Source organism: Mesoplodon mirus (assembly GCF_964341445.2).
Source record: "Mesoplodon mirus genome assembly, chromosome: 12".
In the NCBI taxonomy this organism is placed as follows: domain Eukaryota; kingdom Metazoa; phylum Chordata; class Mammalia; order Artiodactyla; family Ziphiidae; genus Mesoplodon; species Mesoplodon mirus.
This window is the reverse complement of record NC_138988.1, coordinates 85,921,037-85,944,197: the sequence shown is the minus strand read 5'-3', so window position 1 is coordinate 85,944,197 and position 23,161 is coordinate 85,921,037. Positions and strand designations below refer to the sequence as shown.

At 39.9% G+C, this 23,161-nt stretch overlaps 3 protein-coding genes across 13 annotated transcripts in view; 1 reads left to right on the top strand and 2 right to left on the bottom strand.

Moving 5' to 3' along the window:
- The window catches only part of SLC17A1 (solute carrier family 17 member 1), a 228,744-nt gene that overhangs the window by 131,158 nt on the left and 74,425 nt on the right, over positions 1–23,161 (bottom strand). Inside the window, exon 13 of one of the 11 annotated variants that reach the window (XM_082637880.1) lies at positions 13,970–14,468. The exons of the other annotated variants lie outside the window; for them this stretch is intronic. The gene's annotated coding sequence lies outside the window, so the exon portion shown is untranslated. Of the gene's footprint in view, positions 1–13,969; positions 14,469–23,161 lie in introns of those variants that run through there. 11 annotated transcript variants of the gene reach the window in all.
- Positions 864–21,230, top strand: SLC17A4 (solute carrier family 17 member 4). The gene is given in 11 exon segments (XM_082637889.1): positions 864–1,039; positions 3,880–4,113; positions 4,195–4,282; positions 4,724–4,810; positions 6,747–6,865; positions 6,977–7,132; positions 7,136–7,138; positions 13,576–13,940; positions 14,778–14,868; positions 16,221–19,523; positions 20,664–21,230. Coding segments are annotated over 10 exon segments (1,425 nt in total). The 5' UTR covers positions 864–904; the 3' UTR covers positions 16,368–19,523; positions 20,664–21,230.
- On the bottom strand, positions 19,539–20,639 carry LOC309813244 (nucleophosmin-like). Its single transcript, XM_082637886.1, has one exon. The coding sequence runs from the start codon at positions 20,530–20,532 to the stop codon at positions 19,861–19,863; it is 672 nt and encodes a 223-aa protein (XP_082494012.1). The 5' UTR covers positions 20,533–20,639; the 3' UTR covers positions 19,539–19,860.

Below are 23,161 nucleotides of genomic sequence, written 5' to 3'. Positions count from 1 at the left end.
GGGGAGAGTCAACCAAATGTTCCCAGAATTAAACCAAAGGTAAGGATCTGTCAATTCCTGGAACTTAACAAGAATATTGCTACACAGGAGGGAACAGTGCTGGCCACTCCAACTATGTTTGCTCCCTTGCAGGAGCCAGGAAATGGGGCACCCACATGCCTTGAGGACAGTGATCACACATTATACCTCTGAGATTTCTCTCTAGGGATAATCACTCAATCCTGCCAGCTGTTGTCAAACTAATCTATAGGGACTCAACCCCAGGGATAACCCCAGAGTTCCCATGGATCACTGGGAAATTTTTTGCAAGCCTAGATTATAATACCAAGATGATGTTTAAATACTTCTATAGTCTAACCTAACCTTCCTTTCAAACCTCATCTCCCAGCCCCCGAACATATGAAATCTGCCATGTTCCTGGTTACATATGGTACCAAAAGCCATCACAGCTGCCCAAGTGGGGCACTTGGGAATCATTTCCAACAACTTCTCTCTCTTACTGTCCATATCCAATCAATTACAGCTTCCAGCTAATTCTTTCTCTAAATTCACTTCTTTCCATTCCTGCTGTCATCAGCTCATCCCAGGACCCTGCCTGGAAAACTCTTTCTTAATGTTTGCTCTGGCCAGTTCCGTACATCCTTTAAGTCTCTGCTTAAGTAATGCTTCTGAGGGAATTATCCACCCCCTGTACTCCCAGACACCTACAAAGTCACATCTGCTCTCTATTTTTGCTTCACAGACAGACTGCAATCTTCTCCCACTTCCAGACTTAGGAAGGGTGGGAGAAAAGCACCCTGAATGTAAGACTTTTTGTACCCTCTTTTCTCAGGCTTTTGTTCAGTCTGACATGGGCTGGCCCTTTTTGTGCATCTCTGTAATTTTTTTGATTTCCACCCAACAAATGAACATGAGCATTGCCTTGCCAGCTATGGTGAACAACACAGCTCCACCCAGCCCAGCCAGTGCCTCCACAGAGAGGCCGCCCACTGACTTCCAGGACAACTGCAATGAAACTCTGAACGAATTTAAGGCAGTCGTAAGTCTAATGAGACTCTGGATCCTTTCTTTGGCTCAAATGTTTGGACCTAAAAAGTTATGTACAATAAGTCCCCTACATACGAGCGAGTTCTGCTCCGAGAGCTCGTTCGTAAGTCCAACAAAGCCTAGGTACCCAACTAACACAATTGGCTCTATGGTACTGTACTGTAATAGGTTTATAATACTTTTTGCACAAATAATACATAACAAACAAAAAATAAAACATTTTTAATCTTACAGTACAGTACTTTGAAAAGTACAGTAGTACAGTACAACAGCTGGCATACAGGGGCTGGCACTGAGTAAACAGGCAAGAAGAGTTACTGGCTGGAGGAGGGAGAGGAGGTGGGAGATGGTAGAGGTGAAGGATCGTCAGCAATAGAAGACAGAGGGCAAGCTGCAATTTCACTAATGCCTGATGTTGATGGCACAGGTTCTGGTTCCTTGTTGGATTCAATTCTACTCTCTTGAAAAAATGATCCAGGATGTCTGGTAGTAGCTCTTTTTTTCTCATCATAGATGACATGGTAACACCAGATTGCATTCGGAATGGCTGCTGCAACCTTCGTGTACAGTTCTATGTTTGGGTCCTGTGCCTCAAAAACGAACAGTGCCTCCTCAAATAAAGAAACCCCCTTGCTATTTCTTGCATCATGAATCCCTTCGGTTCTACAGTTACTTCTTCTTCCTCTTGTCTCTCTTTGTTCTTTCTCTGGGCCTACAATTCCACCAGGTCTTCATTAGTAAGCTCCTCGTGTTGCACAGCAAGGATTCAATGAAGTCATCCTCTTGCAGATCTAGCTCCATCTTCTCGCTGAGGGTCACTAAGTTGCTGAAGACCTCTTTGGACTCCTCATCCACCTTCTCAAATCCACGAAAATTGTGAACAAACTGCAAGCAAAGGTTCTTCCAAACCCCATTCATGGTGATGGCCGTAACCTCACTCCAAGCAAAGTCAATGTTTTTTATGGCCTTGTAGATATTATAGTCCTTCCAAAATTGTTGCAAGGTTGTTCCTGATTCATCACTCATCTTTACTAACTGAGGAAAAGTGTGATGTAAATAATATTTCTTGAAAGTTGCTATAACTTCCTGGTTCATAGGTTGGATGGATGTGCGGCATAGTATTCAGCAGCAGATGCACTACTTTGACGTTGGGATGAAAGTCGTCCATGAATGGGGTTGGCATGGAGCATTGTCGAGCAGCAAAAGAATTTTGAATGGGACATCCTTCTCCAAGCAATATTTCTCTGCCTCTGGGGTCAAGTGGTGGAAAAACCAGTCCTGGAAAATAGCCTGTGTAACCCAGGCATTGGGGTTATTCTTCCACACAACGGGAAGAGAGCTCTTGGCTATATTTTTAAGGGCTCTCGGGTTCTCTGAATGATAAACTAAGAGAGGCTTCAGCTTCATATAGCCGGAAGCATTGCTACCAAACAACAGAGTTAACCTATCCTTTGCTGCTTTATAGCCTGGCATCAATTTTTCCTCCTTGCTGATGTGACTTTGGTCTGGCAACCTCTTCCAGTACAGTCCTGTCTCATCCACATTAAAAACCTCTTTGGGTAAATACACACTTTCATCAATAATTTCTCGAAGCATTTCAGGAAATTTCTGGGCAGTTAATGTATCTGCATTTGCTGCCTTGTCACTTACTTTTACATTGTGAAGGTTGGCTCTAGCCTTGAACCAATGAAACCAGCCATGGCTGGCATTAAAAGATGTGCCCTCTGATTCTTCGTGTTTCTTCTTCAAGTATTCATAAAAGCTTTTAGCTTTCTCTTGACTCAGCATTAAGCTGAATGGGACTCAATGCTGATGCTGATCTTGCATCCACACACTGAGCAGTTTCTGCATCTCCTCCATCATTTTTCTATGCTTCTTCAATATTATTGTTGACATCATGAGCACAGCAGACTTCACATGTTCCACAATCTTGTCCTTGTTCTTTAGAATCGTGCTGATGGTTGAATGATTCATGTCATAAGAACGAGTGAAGCCTACCTCCTTTTTGCCTCACTCCATTCTGTTAATTATTTTTCACTTTTGTTTCCATCATTGTCTCTTGGTGCTTCTTAGCAGTACCAGCTACATCACCACTGCTTTTACGCTCGCTTCCAAACATCCTGGGCTTGAAGTAAAGATACTGTACTACTGTACTCTATACAGTAAAGTACACAAAAGCACAACCAACTGTAGAGGATACACGCACATGACAATGTACACCAGGCATGTGAACTAACTTACGTGACTGGACATGCAAATGCACCTTCGCATCTTTGAAAGTTTGCAACTTGAAGGTACGTATGTAGGGGACTTAGTGTATTGAGCATCTACTATGTTCAAGGAACTATATTACACAAGAACATAACATGTATCTGAGATTTTATTCTGACTTAGTGTCTATAAGTGTGACTGGGGACTAAAATTAGAATGAAGGAAACAGAATTTTACCATTTAGTGGAGGTAAATTCTTCCCCCACAATGATGAAAATCACCACAAAATAAGTTTCACAAATTTATGTCTACTTTCTCTTTCTTCCTTCACATATTTTTTTATTACCTTGCCTATGATGCTTTCTTCTTTATGGGTTTTCTGTCTTTACAGGCTCTATTTTAATTGGTCAGTTAATTATGTAGCTGGGGAAACTGTGAAAGGGGGAAGAGTATATTGGGCATATATTTAGGTTTTCTTGATAAAATTGATAGATTGGAGGAACTGGAGAGAAGTAAAAGGAAAGAGAACTGCCAATTATTTTCTTGTATCTCAAGTCGTCAAGATAAAAATTGTCAACTCTCTAGTCAAAGATAAACAGTGAGTTTCTCTTTGTCATCTAGGCTGCTATGTATGACTGGAGTCCTGAAATCCAGGGAATCATCTTTAGCTCACTCAACTATGGCTCATTCTTGGCTCCAATCCCCAGTGGCTATCTGGCTGAAATATTTGGAACCAAGTACTTGGCTGGTGCTGGTATGTTTATAACCTCAGTCCTGACCCTCTTCACTCCACTAGCAGCTGATACTGGAGTGACTTTGCTCATTGTCCTACAGATCATCCAAGGCATTGTCCAGGTACCAAGATGTTTTCTAACTACGAGTAGAATATAGGTTCCAAAATGACCTCAGATAGCCAAGAATTAACTTTTTTTTCAGGTTATGTTATTAACAAGTCAGTGTTCAATCTGGGCCAGATGGACTCCACGAACGGAAAGGAGTCAACTCATCACCATTGCTGTATCAGGTAACTGATAACTTAATTGTCACCTTATGTGCACTGTCCAAGAGTACTCTGCCATGGCCTATCAACAGAAGCCAAACCTTACATCCTAACTACACTGTCTCCTTGCTCTAAAGCACTACCCTATACTGTCTTTCTTGATCATAACCAAATGTTTACTGGACACCAAACATTCTTGCAAATGCTTTTAATTTCCTTTTAGTCGCAGAACAATCTTCCAACTAAGTTATATATAATTACTTCCTTTTCACACATAAGGGCAATTGAGACACAAATAGACTAATAACTTGTCCAAACGCACACAGCTACTGAGGGTAGGAGCAGAATCTGAACCTAGGTAGCCTGGGTTGCAACTTAGTTTTGTGATCAAGTCAATCTGCAGGAAGCACAGAGGGTCCCAAGCCTGACCTTCTCACCCAGAGTATCCTCACATCTTCTGTTTAGGGTCAGTGCTGGGCTCCTTCATCATCCTCCTGGTTGGTGGTCACCTCTGCCAGACCATAGGATGGCCTTATATCTTTTATATCTGTGGTGAATTTGTGCTTTTCAAATCTCAGAATCTTGTTTTATGACAGAGATTGCTGGGCATGATTTCTGTGATTTAAGTCATTTATGGTTAACCAAATCCTAGTAGATATAAATATATAACTAAAGTTGATAATGTTCAGAGCTAATCATGTTGCGAATCTTGCAAATGATATTTAAGTTTCAATATCCTGAGTGTACAGCTAGAATAACCTGATAACTTTAAAGGCATTGTAACATTCCGTCCTGCTTCTAAATTGAACCCACAAAGGATCTCAGAAGGATTTCTTTCATAAGATGCTGAAAATGTAATCTTGGTAGGATTATATTTTTAGTTAAGCTATTTATTTAATACATTCTTTTAAATTCTCCTATTATTACTACAACCAGAAAATTGTGAGAACGTGACCTAATCATAGGTAAAATACTGATTGGAATAGAGAATCAACCAGTAAAGGCTGTAGGTCAGAGCAGATCATGTGAGGTTTAGGATTGGACATAATAGACAGAGAGATGCTATGGAAGTTTCCAAAGATCAGAGCGCTTCAGAGACAATATTCTACTGCTTCGTAATTTTGCCTTTACCCAGCCCTGGGTGGGATCTTCCCAGATGCTTTCAGCTAATGTTTGTATCTGTTTGATTTTTGAAACATTCTCTGGAATCCCATCTGCAAACTGCCTGATTCCAGTGGGACCAGTAAATCCCACTGGTGTTTTCATTAGAGGATAATACTCTTAGATCCAGGATTCTTATAGCATCAGGCCAATACATCTGCTAGAAAAAAAAGTGTATGAAGATTGATTACTATAGCATATCACCCTTCAAAGGGTCTGTCATGGAAACTTCAAAAGGACAGGTTACAAAATTTTCAAGGAATGAGAGAGGCTTACTGTGCTCCTGGTTTTGAGAAAATGTAAGCAATGTGTATAAAATAAGAACTCACTAAATATTTGTTGAATCAGTGTTAATATCCTCCATCCTCAATGTGCAACAGTGCTAATTTTCATATTTCTCACTCCCCACTTGCTTTTAAGTTCCTTGATGACAAAATTATGTCTTTGTATTCTTATATTCTCAAAATTTAGCAAAATGCCTGGTGTATGGTGGCTGTTCTATATTTGTGAAAGACCGTATAAACAACAAGCTAACAAGTGAAGAGAATTCAAGACTTTAAGATTCTAAAAAGGGAATTTTAAGATGAATCATATTTCCACTCAATACTAATAATGCTGAGTTGTCCAACACTGTAATAATGTGTATATTAGAGAAATTTCTTTGCTGAGGATGAATTTCATTCCATATCCAGAAATTATCTGGGCAATCAGCGGCACATATGTACTGCTGCTAACTCTTAAATGTTAGAGATAGATAAGAAAAGATTTAATGAAGACATAAACTTTGCAGAAGCATGACTAGCAGGAGGGATGCTGACTGGTACTTCAACAGTGAGGGCATTTTCAAGCACATGGGGCAAACACACTAATAACTTTTAACAACAACTTACAGCCTTATTATTGGTGCATTTCAAAACCTCCCCAAACTCAGTGATTTTAAACAACAAATGTTTAGTCTCTTAGTTTTGTGGGACAGCTAGGCAGCTCTGCTCTCTGTGTCTCTCATCTGTCTTGGACAATGGGTGAGCTGGAGCATGTTGTTCCTATACCAATTGATAAGACTCAAGAGGACAAGTGAAAAAATGCAGTGCTTCTTAAAGCCTAGGCTCTGAACTGCCCCATGTCATTGGCAAAAGAAAGTTACATGGCCAAGACCAAAGTCAAGTGGTGAGGAAGTACTCTCTACCTATGATAGGGCTATGCAAGGGATAGATGCAGGAAGGAGTGGAGTATGGGGGCCATTCTGTTAACCACAGGAATCATCTCAGGGCAGAATCAAACTGATAGAACTCCAGTCCTGTACTAAGTAGATCCTCGGTTTTTTTAGGTGGTATTGGCTGCATCTGCTCTTTTCTCTGGTTTGCTCTCATTTATGATGACCCCGTGAATCATCCGTTTATCAGCACTAGTGAGAAGGAATACATCATCTGTTCACTGGCTCAGGAGGGGCACTGGGGAACTCCTCTGCCATTTCCCTATGTCTCAGTGGTGAAGAGTTCAGTAGAGCAAAGTTCTGGTCTTTAGATGGAGGGGATATTTATATGTACTTTCTTCCAGGATTCTCCACCATGCTGGTCTCTTCCCATTAAGGCTGTGATCAAATCCCTACCGCTTTGGAGCATTCTCGTCTTTTATTTCAGTGAATACTGGCATTATTTTGTCATCAGGTCATACCTACCAACATACATCAGCTCTGTACTTCAAGCTAACATCTGAGATGTAAGTACGGAGAAAACTCATTCTGCTCTTCTGTTGCTTCATATATAATCCTTTCTTTCTCCTATGGTCATGGGCTTAGGCCAAGGATCTTCATGTAGGAAACACAACCTGATTCATTTGAATTCTGATTCAATTCAATGTGTCCTACTGCTTATTGGGGGCAGAGTGGTATGGCTCTAGGTCAACGGTCAACTTGTCATTCATAGAATATCATATTTTTTAAGGAACTTATGCAGAAATTTTATGTTCAGTCCAATCAACATTTGCAAACAAGACATTCTGCTGGCAGCATAAATAATAAAGCATTAACGAAACAAAGTCTGCCTTCAAGAAAGCTGTGACAGAGAAGCATAAACAACATATGCTAAAAATAAGACATTAATAGGACATAAAGTTCTAAATAGGACTTATACCAAAAACTTGTGTACAATGTCTTTTTAGAAAAACATTTTATTCAAGTATAACATATATAAAGAAAAGTACACATATGTGTACATCTCTCTGATTTTTCAAAAAATGAACAGATGCTCTGATTGGCTGAGAGGAGCCTGTCAATTGCTGCCCAATGAATGTCTCAAAATTGGTGAAGAGTATATCATCTCCTAGCTTATTAGTGACAGTTCACTAGGTCATTGAATTAGTGTTTTATTCTTGTCCTTTGTATTCAAAAAGCAGTTCTCTCATGTTGACTGGGCTCATCTGGTGAAAACACGCTGAGTGGTCAACAGAGAACTGACCTTCTTAGCAGAGGTCAGAGTCTGGGGAGCATGCATGCAAGCAGGCTGGAGGTACTGATATCAGAAAGCCCAAGGATAGAGTAGCTATGGGTCTTCCCAAAGGAGTGGGGTGGGCAGCAGTGGGCAATCAAACCAGAATCTCAGGCCAGGGAATCAGGGACAGGAGGGCCAGACAAGCAGAATGCCAGTGCTGAGATCTAGACATCCTGAGGCTGGCTGTTGGAAGTGATCGGTCCCTGGCGTGAAGCAGGGTAGGCTCTTTATCCTCAGAGGCCAAGGCTGAGGAAGAGGAGGATGAGGGAATGATTAGGACAAGTTGAGAACAGACAGTAGAGTTTTCCCAGCTTGAGAAGTCAAGAGATCTGGACTCCCATTGCTCTCAGGGTATTTTTCTCAGTAACTCACATTACCTTGATGGCCTTGGTTTACTCATCTGTAAAATAAACATCTCAGACCAGTTGACAGTGAGATCCTTTTCACTGGGTTACATACAGCAAAGAATGACCTCCTTTCCTTGCATTTTCTTTAATGGCAATTTAATTTCGGAGTTGAATTGGGAAAAACAGGGATCAACATTTAAAAAAATATATAAAAAGGTAAAAGAGTGAAAAATCTTACTCTCATTCCTGTCCCAAATCTGCCTTGTTTTCTCAGCCTTTATTATGTTATGTTCCAATTTTGATGGAAGTTTTTATCATGAATGGGTATTAAGTTTTGTCACATGCTTTTTTCTGCATCTATTGAGATGATTATGTGACTTTCATCCTTCCTTTTGTTAATATGATGTTTCACATTGATTGATTTGTGAACATTGAAACATCCTTGCCTTCCTGGAATAAATCACTTTATCATGGGGGTATGATCCTTTTTATATATTGTTGAATTTGGTTTGCTAATATTTTGTTGAGGATATTTGCTTCTATATTCATCAGAGATATTGGCCTATAATTTTCTTTTTTGTAGTGTCTTTGTCTGATTTTGGTATAGGGTACTGGTGGTCTCATAGAATGAATTGGGGAGTATTCCCCCCTCTCCCATTTTTTGGAATAGTTTGAGAAAGATAGGTATGAGCTCTTCTTTAATGTTTGGTAGAACTCCCTTGTGAAGCCATTTGGTCCGGTACTTTTGTTACTGGGAGTTATTTTTAAAATTATGAATTCAATTTCACTACCAGTGATTAGTCTGTTCAGATTGTCTGTTTTTGGTTCAGTCTTGTATGTTTCTAGAAATTATCTATTTCTTCTAGGTTGTCCAAATTGTTGACATATAACTCTTCACAGTATTCTGTTATGATTTTTTTTTGTATCTCTGTGGTATTGGGTGGTATTTTTCCTCTTTCATTTCTTATTTTGTTTATTTGGATCCTCTCTCTTTTCTTCTTGATGATCTTGGCTAAAGGTTTATCAAGTTTGTTTACCGTTTCAGAAAACCGAGTCTTGGTTTCACTGATCTTTTCTATAGCTATTTATTTATTTTCGGTCTATGTTTTATTTATTTCCTCTCTGATTTTTATTATTTCCTTCCTTCTGCTGACTTTGGGCTTTTTTGGTTCTCTTTCAAATATCAGATTTTGAGATTTTTCTTGTTTCTTAAGGAAGGCCTATACTGCCATAACCTAACTGCTTTTGCTGCATCCCATAGATTTTGGAGTACTGTGTTTCCATTTTCATTTGTCTCAAGGTATTTCTTATGTCCTCTTTGATGTCTTCATTGACCCCTTTTTTTTTTAAGTAGCATGTTCTTTAGTCTCCACATGTTTTTGTTTTTCCCATTTTTCTTCCTATAATTGATTTCTAGTTTCATACCATTGTGGTTGGAACAAATGCCAGATATAATTGCTATCCTCTTAAGTCTGTTGAAACTTGTTTTGTAACCTGGCATGTGATCCATTCTGGAAAATATTCCATGTGCACTTGAAAAGAATGTGTATTCTACTGGTTTTGGATGGAATGTCCTATAAGTCCAACTGGTCTGTTGTGTTATTTAAGAGCACGGTTTCCTTATTGATTTTCTGTCTGAATTATCTGTCCATTGATGTAAGTGAGGTATTAAAGTCTCCTACTAGTATTGTATCATTGTCAATTTCTCCCTTTATGTCTGTTAATATTTGCTTTATACATTTAGGTGCTCCTATATTAGGTCCATATATGTTAGACAGTGCTATATCTTCTTGTATTGATCCCTTTATCATTATATAATGCCCTTCTTTGTCCTTTGTTATAAACTTTGTTTTAAAGTCTATTTTGTCTGATATGAGTATTGCTACCCCCATTTTTTGTCATTTCCATTTGCATGAAATGTCTTTTTCCATCCCCTCACTTTCAATCTGTATGTGTTTTTAGCTCTGAAGTGAGTCTTTGTGGGCAGCATACAGATGGGTCTTGTTTTTTAATCCAATTAGTCACCTTATGTCTTTTTTTTTTTTTTTTTTTTTTTTTTTTTGCGGTATGCAGGCCTCTCACTGTTGTGGCCTCTCCTGCTGTGGAGCACAGGCTCTGGATGCACAGGTTCAGCGGCCATGGCTCACGGGCCCAGCCACTCCACGGCATGTGGGATCCTCCTGGACCGGGGCACGAACCCGTGTCCTCTGCATCGGCAGGCGGACTCTCAACCACTGCGTCACCAGGGAAGCCCCACCTTATGTCTTTTGATTAGAGAATTTAGTCCATTGACATTTTAATTGGTAGGTATGTACTTGTTGTCATTTTGTTTCTTGTTTTCTGATTATTTTTATAGTTCTTTTCTGTTCCTTTATTTTTCTTTTAGTTTATTCCCTTGTGGTTTGATGATTTTTTAAGTGGTATCCTTGTGTTCCTTTCTCTCGTTTTTTTGTATCTATTGTAGGTTTCTAATTTGTGGTTAGTATGAGGTTCATGTATATTTATTATAGCTACTTGTTTTAAAGTGGTAGTCATTTAAGTTCAAACACATTCTAAAAGATCTACATTTTTTACTCCCCTCCTCCATGTTTTGATGTCATATTTTACATCTTCATGTTCATCCCTTCACTGTTAATTGTATTTATAGTTGATTTTACAATTTTTTGTCTTTTAATCTTCATGCTAGCCTATTTAAGTGGTTGATCCACAGTCTTTACTGTCTATTTTCTTTTACTAGTGGGATTTTTGCTTTCCTATAGATTCTTACTTCTTGTTGAAGCCTTTTCTTTTCCACTTAGAGATGACCCTTTAACATTACTTTTTGGGTAGGTTTGGTATTGATTAACTCTTTTAGTTTTTGCTTGTCTGAGAAGTTCTTCATCTCTTCTTCAATTCTAAATGATCATCTTGCTGGGTAGAGTATCCTAGTTGCAGGATTTTCCTTTTTGGCACTTTAAATATATCATGAGACTACCTCTGGCCTAAAGTTTCTGCAGAAAAATCAGCTGATAGTCTTATGGGGGTTCCCTTGTATATGACTGTTTTTCTCTTGCTGCCTTTAGAATTCTCTTTTTATCTTTAATTTTTCCATTTTAATTATGATATGTCTTGGTGTAGGTCTGTTTAGGTTCATCTTGTTTGGGACCCTCTGTGCTTCCTGTATCTGGATATCTGTCTCTTTCTGCAGGTTTGGGAAGTTTTCAACCATAATTGTATCAAATACATTTTTGACCTGTCTCTCTCTCTCTTCTCCTTCTGGGACTCCTATAGTGCAAATCATGGTTTGCTTAATGTTATCCTAGAGATCTCTTAAACTCTTCTGTTTTTCTTTTTGCAGCTCTGATTGGGCAATTTCCATTATTCTATCTTCCAGATCACATATTCATTCTTTTGTATCACCTGGTCAGCTGTTAATTCCTTTTACTGTGTTTTTCATTTCAGTTATTGTATTCTGTGGTTCTGGCTGGCTCCTTTTTATGTTTTCTATTTCCTTATTAAAATTATCACTGTGTTCATCTACTCTTTAATTTAGTTAGCATTCTTATTACTAATACTTTGAACTCTTATCTGGTACATTATTTCTGTTTCATTACTTGTTTTTTCAGGGGTTTTCTCTTGTTCTTTCCTTTGAATTAAATTTCTCTATCTTTTCATTTTGCTTAACTTTCTCTGTCTCTATGAAATTAGGTGAAACATTTAGCTATCCTGGAATTGAAGGAGTGTCCTTGTGTGGAAGCATCCCTGTGCAGTCTGTATGTGCCCAGTGTCTTTGGTGGCACAGCTACATCTGATGTTGAGCATAAGTCACTCTTCCCCCATGGTGTGCTGGCAGCTATCACCAGGGTAGGAGGTAGGGATGGAGGTAGAAGGGCTAGAGCAAGAGCCAGTTGTGAGCCAGGGCTTCTCCTCGGTTTGGTGGCCAACACCACACTATCAGGGTGGAAGTGGGTTTCACGTTGCTGGGTCAGAAGACCTGAGGTTTGGTCTGATCTGGCTCCATTCTCTCTAAGTGTGTGCTCTCCCCACTCCCAGCACAGGCACACTCACCCAGAGGGGAACAGTGCTGGAGAAAGAGGAGCTGGAGTGGGTGCTTGGTATGGGTTGGAATGCAGACTGTGGTAGTGCCGGCACTAGTTGGAGTCCTGGACAGCTCCTTATCTTCTGCCTTCATAGGCACAAGCAATGTCCAGATGCTGTGCTAAGTCTGAGCTACCTCTTTCCCTCACAACTGCATACTCCTCTCAGCCATGGCAACCCTCTCTCCAGTGTGGAGCTGCACTGGGAGCAAGAGGGGCTGGAGCAGGCACTCTGCTCAGGCTGGGGTGTGTGTTAGGCAGTGGTGGGAAACCAGCCAGAGTCCCTGTCAGTTTCAATCTGCTTCCTCTGCCTTTTTTTTGGGAGTAAGCCAGTGTGTGCATGCTCTTCATGAGCGGAGTCTTGTTTTCTTATAGTCCTGCTATCAATCCCAGTTTTTCGAATCAGCTAAGGGGACTTGTCCTCCTGGTGTCAGACCCTAAGGCGTAGTGCTCAGTGGTTCTCCCCACTCACTCCCCAGGGAGGATCTCTGAGCCTGTGTAATTCCCCCTCCTCTTCTGTGTACCCTCCCAGGGGTGTAGGTCCCGATCTGATCACTTCTCTCCCTTCCTACCCAATTACATGCGAAACTTTCTTACAGACTTGGTTGTATAAGAGTCTTTCTGCCAGTCTCCAGTTTGTTTTCAGTGAGAACTGCTCCACATGTAGATGTATTTTTGATGTTTCATGGGGGAGGTGAGCTCCACGTCCTCTTACTCCACTATCTTGATCTATCTCCTCTATAAACTTTTATATTTATTGTCAAATTGCCCTCCATTGGGCATTGATAATATTTGGAAGTGCCTGATTCCCCCTGCATCACCACAGATCATGTCAAAAAACTGTTGCACTTTTGGCAGTTTGATAAAATGGTATCTCACAGTAGTTTTACTATTATGAGGGTGGATACCTTTTAATATGCTTAGAAATCACTTATTTTTCTTTTTCTGTAAATGGTCCATTCATAACCTTTGACTATTTTTCTACTAGCTTTTGTTCTTTTTAATATCTATTTCTACATGATCCTTATATTTGAAGACAGCATTGGTCCATTTTTTTTTCAAATTGAACTGTATGCATATTTTTCCTCAGGCACTAAAATTATATTGGCTCATTCCAGAAATTCATATTAAAGGTGATGTGTATATAAAAGAAAAGCTATAGATGTAGACAGTCCACCCAGGGATCAATTTGTGTCATGGTGGGTGTAGTGAGGCATGCACCTCACCTCAGCTCTGGTTCTCAGAGTGGGATGCTGTCAACCCTGCCGTTTGTTTCTGCCTGTATCTGCATTGTCCCTGGAGGTCTACTGGCAGATTTTCTCCTCTCCAGAAAAATCCTCAGACTCAATACCATCAGGAAACTCTTCACTGCCATAGGCAAGAACCAAGGTAGACATGGGGTGGTGGAGGTGGGATGCTCAGGGCAGCTTCCTATTCACTGTGTTTGTTCTCCTGCCCCAGGGGTTCTCCTCCCATCTGCGTTCTTCATGTCCCTTTTCTGGGTCAGATCCAGCTTCAGCGCCACCATGGCCTTCTTGATACTGTCTTCTGCCACCAAAAGCCTCAGCCAATCAGGAGCCCTTGTCAACTTCATGGATATTGCTCCTCGGTAGGGACCTGTGATCATCCCTAAACCTGCTCTGACACATAGGTAAAATGTGACACATGCAATGGGTCACAGGAAATTTCAGCACGAGCCGTACATCCAAATAATTCCTGGAAGGGACCCAAAGCTAGCCAACCTCTGTGAACTTAGTTTTTCCAGATGAAAACAGGAGAAGTCAGTGGCCACACTCACAGTTCAACTATGGGAGACTCACACCAATTTCTTTCTGTTGGGGAATGCAGCAGTTACATAGGGCTGGATCACTGAAAGGACTTGTAAACTTCAGAGGGTGTGCTCATGTAAGGCTTTAATAAAGGTAGAGGATACAGGATAGCAGGAGAAACATTCACCTCTGATATAGGTAAATATCAGATGGCTGAGACTTCCAAATATAGCTCCCAGGGACCATCCATGGACCGTTCACAGTCAATAGGACACACTTCATCTTCAGGTAGTGAACCACCAGATTACATGGGAGATACCTTGGTCTCAGGGAAGCCAATGTCTCATCCAATGAGAGGTCTTTTATACCTAAAAGCAAGGCTGAAAGATCAGGCTCCATAGCAGAAGACAAGAGAACATATAAACCAGCTGCCAACCATCAATCTGTACATTTTGTATAATGAATGTTGACAAGTTAGTGCGGGTTACCCCTTGGAAATCCCAGATCCTAGCACTGGATTATACTCATCACTAGTCAGTACATTTCATTCAGGTTTGACTAAGGGTCAACACAACTCCAGCAATCCCCAGAGATAATCATAGAGTTGCAACAGATCAGCTGAGATTAACCCTTTGCTTACAGAGGAATATTGTTTTCTCACACTTTCTCTCTCGCAGGTACAGTGCCTTACTCAGGGGACTATCACAAATCTTTTCTTACATAGCGGGAGCCATCTCTCCCACAGTTGCCGGATTTTTCATCAGTCAGGTAAGGTCAAATGTTCTGATTATTATGATATTCACAAGAGTCACCTCAAAAGATCATCCAGCCTCTCATTCTGACCCTAGGCTCAGCTCATGCAGAAAAATGACCACATGTTCAGGGTATGGAGTGAAGGAGAATGCTCTATTGTATGGGTTTATGCTTTATGAGTTCTTAGAATGAGCTTCTCATGCTAATCATCACATTTTCTAGCAATAATCATGACCTTTCTTGTGAAGTATAGAATGGCCAACCAATCTGATTGGCTGGGGCTGAGGGGTTTCCTGGGATATGGGACTTTCAACACTAAAACCTTAAAAGTTCCAAGCAATCTGGAAAGAGTTAGTCACCCTATGTAGGAACCCAACAAATATTTATAGAACAAATGAACGAGATGCTGAGTGGATGAGTGAATGACAGAGCGAAGGAGCAACCTGTACATTACAGGTATGCTCATCAGTGGTTAGTACAGAAATTCCTCTGCTCAGTATTGCTTACATAGTGTTTTTACATTCATACAGCCTTCCATCTTGGGAGATGCATTTAAACTTGTCAGAATAAACAAATTCATGTGATGACAATTTCATAAGAATCAGACTGATACAGACTTTATGTGAAGAAACAGGCATATGACATTCACACGACTATCATTCTTTAAGTTTCTTGTGGTTTTCACCAGTAAGCCAGGAAAATGAATGGAGAATAACAAAGAGAGGGTATTCTTTTTGACACCAAGTCCTTTTTTTTTTTTGAAGCTTCAGTTCTCTTCCAGCCACTGACTAACACACTGTTTAAAATGGAAATTCTCAAACTGCTCTTGTTTCCCTTATTACTCACTCACTCACTCATTTATCTCTTCATTCATTCGACATATATGCAACGAACATTAGCATGTGCCATGCACTGTTTAAGTGAATAAAACAAACAGAAGTCCCTGCCCTTGTGAAGTCGGTAGGAAAGAAACCAATAGAAAACTAACAAACTAAACGAAAACATGGTATAGTGATTGGTGGTAAGCGCTAAGAAAAGAGTAAGGCAGGAGAGGAGAATAGGGCACATAAGAGGGGGTGGGATTTCAGTTTTAAGTAGGGTGGCCGAGGAAGTCTCATTGAAAAAGTAGTATTTATGGGAAGCAAGTACATGGGCGAGAGAAATGACTACTTGAGGGGAGGAATATTCCAGCAGAGGGAAAGGCCAGGGCACTGGAAATGTACCTGCATATTCTAAGAAAAACCAGGAACATATAATGCGGGGCAGAGTTGGGGATGAGGGCAGTAGAACACGGTGCCAAAGCCTTTCTGAACCAGGAGGGTCAAGAACTAGGAGACTGTTAATAACTTGTAGTTTCCTGCCTCCAGAATTCAGAGTTCGGTTGGAGGAATGTCTTCCTGCTTTCAGCTGCTGTGAACATAGCAGGCCTGTTTTTCTACCTCGTCTTCAGCCAAGCAGAGGTGCAGGACTGGGCTAAAGGTAGATGTGTACCCGCTTCTGAGCAAACCGAGTGACGAATTAGATGCCGGTGCTTAGTTGTTCACTGTTTGCCCACATGGACATTCCCCTGACTTACAGTTCTACCCCAAAATGGGCTGTCCTTAAAGTACAGAAATCTCAGATTTTCCACTGGCCCATACACCTAGGACATGGAGGAGTGAGACTTGCAAATTATGGAAAGGCTCTTTCATAAAGTCTTAGAATAAAATTTTACCTTCTTGTGCTTGTTCTCGGTTTATTTAACAATCATTTATAAGGCAACTAATGCAGAGTGGAAGACAAATAAACCCAAATTTAAAATTCAGATGTGTTACTTGTTACAAACAATACATGGACAAAAGAGATGCCCACAGGGTGTGCGTGGTGGCAGGGGGTGGGGGCGGGGTCTGGCCTCCTAGGAATCTCCATGCCATCTTCTTCCTTGGGCTGGTGACTGCCCCTCAGTCCCAGCTTGTGTGCTGGTCCCTCTCCCCCTCAATAAGGAGTTCAGTCCCAGGCTCTCCTAGTGCTCTGTTTTACACTAAGTTTTGTAAAGAAAGAAAAAAGCACACATAAATGTCATTGAGTCCTGATACCCAGTGGATATAAGAAAGCTTTACAACAGTTCGAAGGAATAGTCTGGCTTAGTATATTTTTTCAAGTTGTTTTCTTTGTCCCAATTAGTTTATCCTAGGCATTTGTTACACTTCTCATCTCTTGACATAGAAACGGTGCAATTTCATCCTCCTTACTCGTTCTTACTCTCAGAAGTCTCTGAGTAAGAGGTCTGAACAATTCCAATATCTTGCTAGGTCCAAGCACGTGGTATGAAACCACCCACCATTTGCTCTATACCTATGCTGTATCCTGAAAATAAAAACACTGCACACTCCTGGGGTTTGGGACTCAGGTAGTTTGATATTGCTGCTCTCCCTAATAGGAATACATTTTATCCACAGCATTCACAAGGCACACTTTTTGTACTTGACCAAATTCCCATTCTTTGTAAATATTTGTTACTAAGAAAATTAAAATGAAACTTCTTTTTGTGATCCTCCACCAACCACACACTCTGGTTATGCTCAGAAGCATTCCCAGTCCTTTCAAAGAACAAGCTACCAAAACCTGTGGCAATTGGGACAGTGCTATCTAGAAAACTGGACTGAAACCCAGCTTCATCTGGTTAGCAGGTGTCCAGATCAAAGCATCTGATGTAATGTTCTCCAAAACCCAGAAAGGGGAAGTGGCCAAGGTGCTTAATTTGGGTATCAGTACAGGACCCTATCTGGGGCAATGATGAGGAAGGCACACTAAAACATGCCATTCATACAAACAGACATTTTCTGGGTTTCCCAGTAGAAACAGTTACTTACGTTGCCTAATAACTACCGGTAAGTACCCCCACATGTGTTTCTACGTGTTAGCTGAATATAAACATTCCTTTAACGTAAGCAACCATGATGCATTTTATGCACAGGAGGGAAAATGATATGCAACACAGGTATTTCATCCAAGACTGAGAAACAAGTTGACATCTCTCACCAAAATGTCACTGCTTTAAGTGCACATAGTCCATGGGAAGAAATAAAGATTTATCTGTTTCCTCTTTTCTAGGATGGCCTGTATCTGGGCAAATTTACGGTGACTAATTCTGTAACAGGGTGTATGATGTTACATCGAAGACTTGCTGTAGGTGGCCATATATAACAGACATGAAATTCCAACGTGAGGTGTTAGGGTACCTCACAGATATTGCTCAGGATGTGATTTTTAAAAAGTCATATGGTTCTAAAACAATTTAGGATTACATAAAAGTAAAAGCCTCAGGAGAGTGGAGTTAGAGAAAGGCTTTGAAAAAAAATTTTAAATGTGTGTTTTCCCTATAAGATCAAGAACAAGACAAGGATGTCCACTCTTGCCATTTCTATTCAACATCCTAGTAGAGGTTCTAGGCAGGGCATCTAGGCAAGAAAAAGAAATAAAAGGCACGTAGGCTGGAAGAAAAGAAATAAAACTATATTCACAGATGGCATAATCTTCTATATAGAAATTGTAAAGAACCACTAAACTATTTGAACTAATAGATGAGTTCAGCAAGGTTTCAGGATACAAGATTGATATACATAAATCAGTCATATTTCTATATACTTGCAATGGACAATCCAAAAATTAAACTAATTTCATTTAAAGTAGCATAAAAAAGAATAAATTTAGGAATAAAATTAACAATAGATATGTAAGACTTATACTCTGAAAAGTATAAAACATTGTTGAAAGAAATGAGAGAAGATTTAAATGAATGAAAAGAATTGACGTTCATGGAGGGGAAGACTTCAATACTGTTAAAATGGCAAAACTCCTGAAATCGAGCCATAGATTTAATGCAATTTCTATCAGAATCCCAGCAATTTCTCTGTGGAAATTGACAAGCTGATTCCAAAATTAATACAGAATTGCAAGGGATCCAGAATAGCCAAAACATTGTTGAAAAAGAAGAACCAAGTTGGAGGACTCACACTTCAAAGCTCTCTACAAAGCAACAGAAATCAAGACAGAGTTGTACTAGCATAAGGATAAATATATAGACCAGTGGAATCAAACTGAGTCCAGAAGTAAACCAAAGTGTCTATGGTTAACTGATTTTTGACAAACATGCCAAGACCATTCAATGGGGAAAGAATAGTCTTTTTAACAACTTGTCCTGAGATAACTGGATAGCTACATTCTAAAGAATGAATCTGGACCCACAGTTCACACCATTTACAAAAATTAAACTAGATAAAAATAGATCAAAGATCTGAATGTAAGAGCTAAAATAATAAAATTCTTTGAAGAGAACATAGGGGTAAATCCTTCACAACCTCAGACTTGGCAATGGTTTCTTAGATATAACACCAAAAGCTTAAGGAAAAAAGAAAAAAATGATAAAATAGACTTCATAAATATTAAAAACTTTTGTGTGGCAAAGAACACTATCAAGAAAGTGAAAAGACAACTTCTGAATGGGAGAAAGTATGTGCAAGCCACATATCTGATAAGGGTCTTATATATAGAATACATAAACTCAACAACAAAAAGACAAACAACCCAATTAAAAAATGGGCAAAACTTGAATAAACATTTTTTGAAGAAGATATAAAAATGACCAATATGCAATGAAAAGATGCTCACCATCATTAATCATTAGGGAGGTGGTGTTTCTTTTCTTTTTTTTTTTTTTAAATACTGAGTTTATTTCACATGTATATTTTTGTCTCCCCACCATTTCCATTTGTCTGACCACCACTACTACTATGTCCTATCATAACATTCCATACATACTTAAAACCAAGCAAAGGGTGGAGTTCCATCTTTAAAAACTAAACAGGCATTTTGGACAACACATTCTTGGCAATGGAACCTGGACAACATTTAACAGACACGGTAGGGAAAGTTCTCACTCTGCATTATAAAAAGGACAGCCAGATATCAACTGTTACAGAAATGAAATAAGACGGAAAATTTTAACAAACTGTTTAAACTATTTTCTTAAAGAGACTTCCTCCACTGCCAGAGATCTTGAATAGCCTCCTGGTCAGTCATCCGGAAACAATTCTTCACATAATTGATGAATTTGGCTTCCACTTTGGGAAGGGAACCACCTTTTTCTATACTTGCTTGCATTTTTGCTTTAATGTCTTCTACAGAGCTAGGTCCTTTTGGTGTTTTAGGAGTTTTTTCCAGTTTTTTGAAGGATTCTTGACCTTTTGATCTTGGTGTTGATGGTTTTGAGTCTTTTCCATTCTGGTTTGATTTTTGTGCATTTTTGGCTGGAGTATCTCGTACAGATTTCTTTACTGGAGCTTTTTCTTCAGCTTCCTCATCATCAAAGTCATCATCATCATCATCTTCATCATCATCTTCATCTCCATCAGCAGCAAGTTTTACTTTTTTCTGTGGAACCTTGCTACCACTTCCAGGGGCAGAACGCTTTCCAGATATACTTAGGAGTTTCACGTCCTCCTCCCCTTCATCTTCTGACTCTGCATCTTCCTCCACAGCTACTAAGTGCTGTCCACTAATATGCACAGGCCCTGAACCACACTTCAACCATAAGACCACAGGTGGTGTTATTTCAAAGCCCCCAAGGGAAACCGTTGGCTGCACAGACATTTTCAAAGTTGCCAGTGTTACTTTGATTGGACTGCCTTCATAATTCATGGCCTCTGCTTCGACAATGTGCAATTCATCCTTTGCGCCAGCCCCTAAACTGACCGTTCTTAAAGATAACTGGTGCTCATTTCCATCATTATCCACCTTAAAGTGATAATCTTTGTCAGCCTTTAGTTGAGGTGGTGTTTCTTGTCCCCTTTCTAGAAACCAGCTGTAACTTTAGGCCAGAGTGTATTAAAATGAGCCACTTCTGAACTAGCAGTGCCCAGGCCCCAGGACTTGCTGTGAAGGCTGCAGCAAAAATCAGGGTTTGGTCTGTGTGACTTTCCTTCCCATGCTCATCCAAGTGATGCTCTGCCTCTGAGTTTGGGTAAGAGAGGCATCAGGACAACTTGCATCAGGTCACCTAGCAGAGATCAACCATTCCTGGGCTCAGTGAGGAGGTATGCTGTGTGGCTGACAGGGTCTTGGTGCTCTGGCTGGGTATCAGGCCTGAACCTTGAAGTGGGAGAACTGAGTTCAGAACACTGGACCACCAGAGACCTCCTGACCCCATGTAATATCAATCAGCGAGAGCTCTCCCAGAGATCTCCAACTCAATGCTAAGACCCAGCTCCACTCAACGACCAGCAACTTCCAGTGCTGGACACCCCATGTCAAACAACTAGCAGGACAGGAACAAAACCCAACCCATTAGCAGAGAGGCTGCCTAAAATCATAATAAGTTCACAGACACCCCAAAACACACAACCAGACGTGGTCCTGCCCACCAGAAAGACAAGATCCAGCTTCATCCACCAGAACATAGGCACCAGTCTGCTCCACCAGGAAACCTACACAACCCACTGAACCAACCTTACCCACTGGGGGCAGACACCAAAAACAATAGAAAGTATGAACCTGCAGCCTGTGAAAAGGAGACCCCAAAGACAATAAGTTAAACAAAATGAGAAGACAGAGAAATGCACAGCAGATGAAGGAGCAAAGTAAAAACCCACCAGACCAAACAAATGAAAAGGAAATAGGCAGTCTACCTAAAAAAGAATTCAGAGTAATGATGGTAAAGATGATCCAAAATCTTGCAAATAGAATGGAGAAAATACAAGAAACTGTTAACAAAGACCTAGAAGAACTAAAGAGCAAACAAACAATGGTGAATAACACAATAAATGAGATTAAAAATTCTCTAGAAGGAATCAATAGCAGAATAACTGAGGCAGAAAAACAGATAAGTGACCTGGAAGATAAAATAGTGGAAATAACTACCACAGAGCAGAATAAAGAAAAAAGAGTGAAAATAATTGAGGGCAGTGTCAGAGACCTCTGGGACAACATTAAACACACCAACATTCGAATTATAGGGGTCCCAGAAGAAGAAGAGAAAAAGAAAGGGACTGAGAAAATATTTGAAGAGATTATAGTTGAAAACTTCCCTAATATGGGAAAGGAAATAGTTAATCAAGTCCAGGAAACACAGAGAGTCCCATACAGGATAAATCCAAGGAGAAACATGCCAAGACACATATTAATCAAACTATGAAAAATAAAATACAAAGAAAAAAATATTAAAAGCAGCAAGGGAAAACAACAAATAACATATGAGGGAATCCACATAAGGTTAACAGCTGATCTTTCAGCAGAAACTCTACAAGCCAGAAGGGAGTGGCAGGACATATTTAAAGTGATGAAAGGGGAAAAACTACAAGCAAGATTACTCTACCCAGCAAGGATCTCACTCAGATTAAACGGAGAAATTAAAACCTTTACAGACAGCAAAAGCTAAGAGAATTCAGCACCACCAAACCAGCTTTACAACAAATGCTAAAGGAACTTCTCTAGGCAGGAAACACAGGAGAAGAAAAAGACCTACAATAACAAACCCAAAACAATTAAGAAAATGGTCATAGGAATGTACATATCAATAATTACCTTAAATGTAAATGGATAAAATGCTCCAACCAAAAGACAGACTGGCCGAAAGGATAAAAACACAAGACCCGTATATATGCTGTCTACAAGACACCCACTTCAGACCTAGGGACACATACAGACTGAAAGTGAGGGGATGGAAAAAGATATTCCATGCAAATGGAAATCAGAAGAAAGCTGGAGCAGCAATTCTTATATCAGACAAAATAGACTTTTAAATAAAGAGTATTACAAGAGACAAAGAAAGACACTACATAATGATCAAGGGATCAATCCAAGAAGAAGATATAACAATTGCAAATATTTATGCACCCAACACAGGAGCACCTCAATACATAAGGCAAATGCTAACAGCCATAAAAAGGGAAATCAACGTTAACACAATCATCGTAGGGGACCCTAACACCCCACTTTCACCAATGGACAGAGCATCCAAAATGAAAATAAATAAAGAAACACAAGCTTTAAATGACACATTAAACAAGATGGACTTAATTGATAATTATAGGACATTCTATCCAAAAATAACAGAATACACTTTCTTCTCAAGTGCTCATGGAACATTCTCCAGGATAGATCTTATCTTGGGTCACAAATCAAGCCTTGATAAATTTAAGAAAACTGAAATCATATCAAGTCTTTTCCAATCACAATGCTATGAGACTAGATATCAATTACAGGAAAAGAATCTGTAAAAAATACAAACACATGGAGGTTAAACAATACACTGCAAACTAACCAAGAGATC

Bases quoted from the DNA above. Each gene is read 5' to 3' on its own strand.
- LOC309813244 (XM_082637886.1), bottom strand. From the start codon at position 20,532: ATGAATTATGAAGGCAGTCCAATCAAAGTAACACTGGCAACTTTGAAA.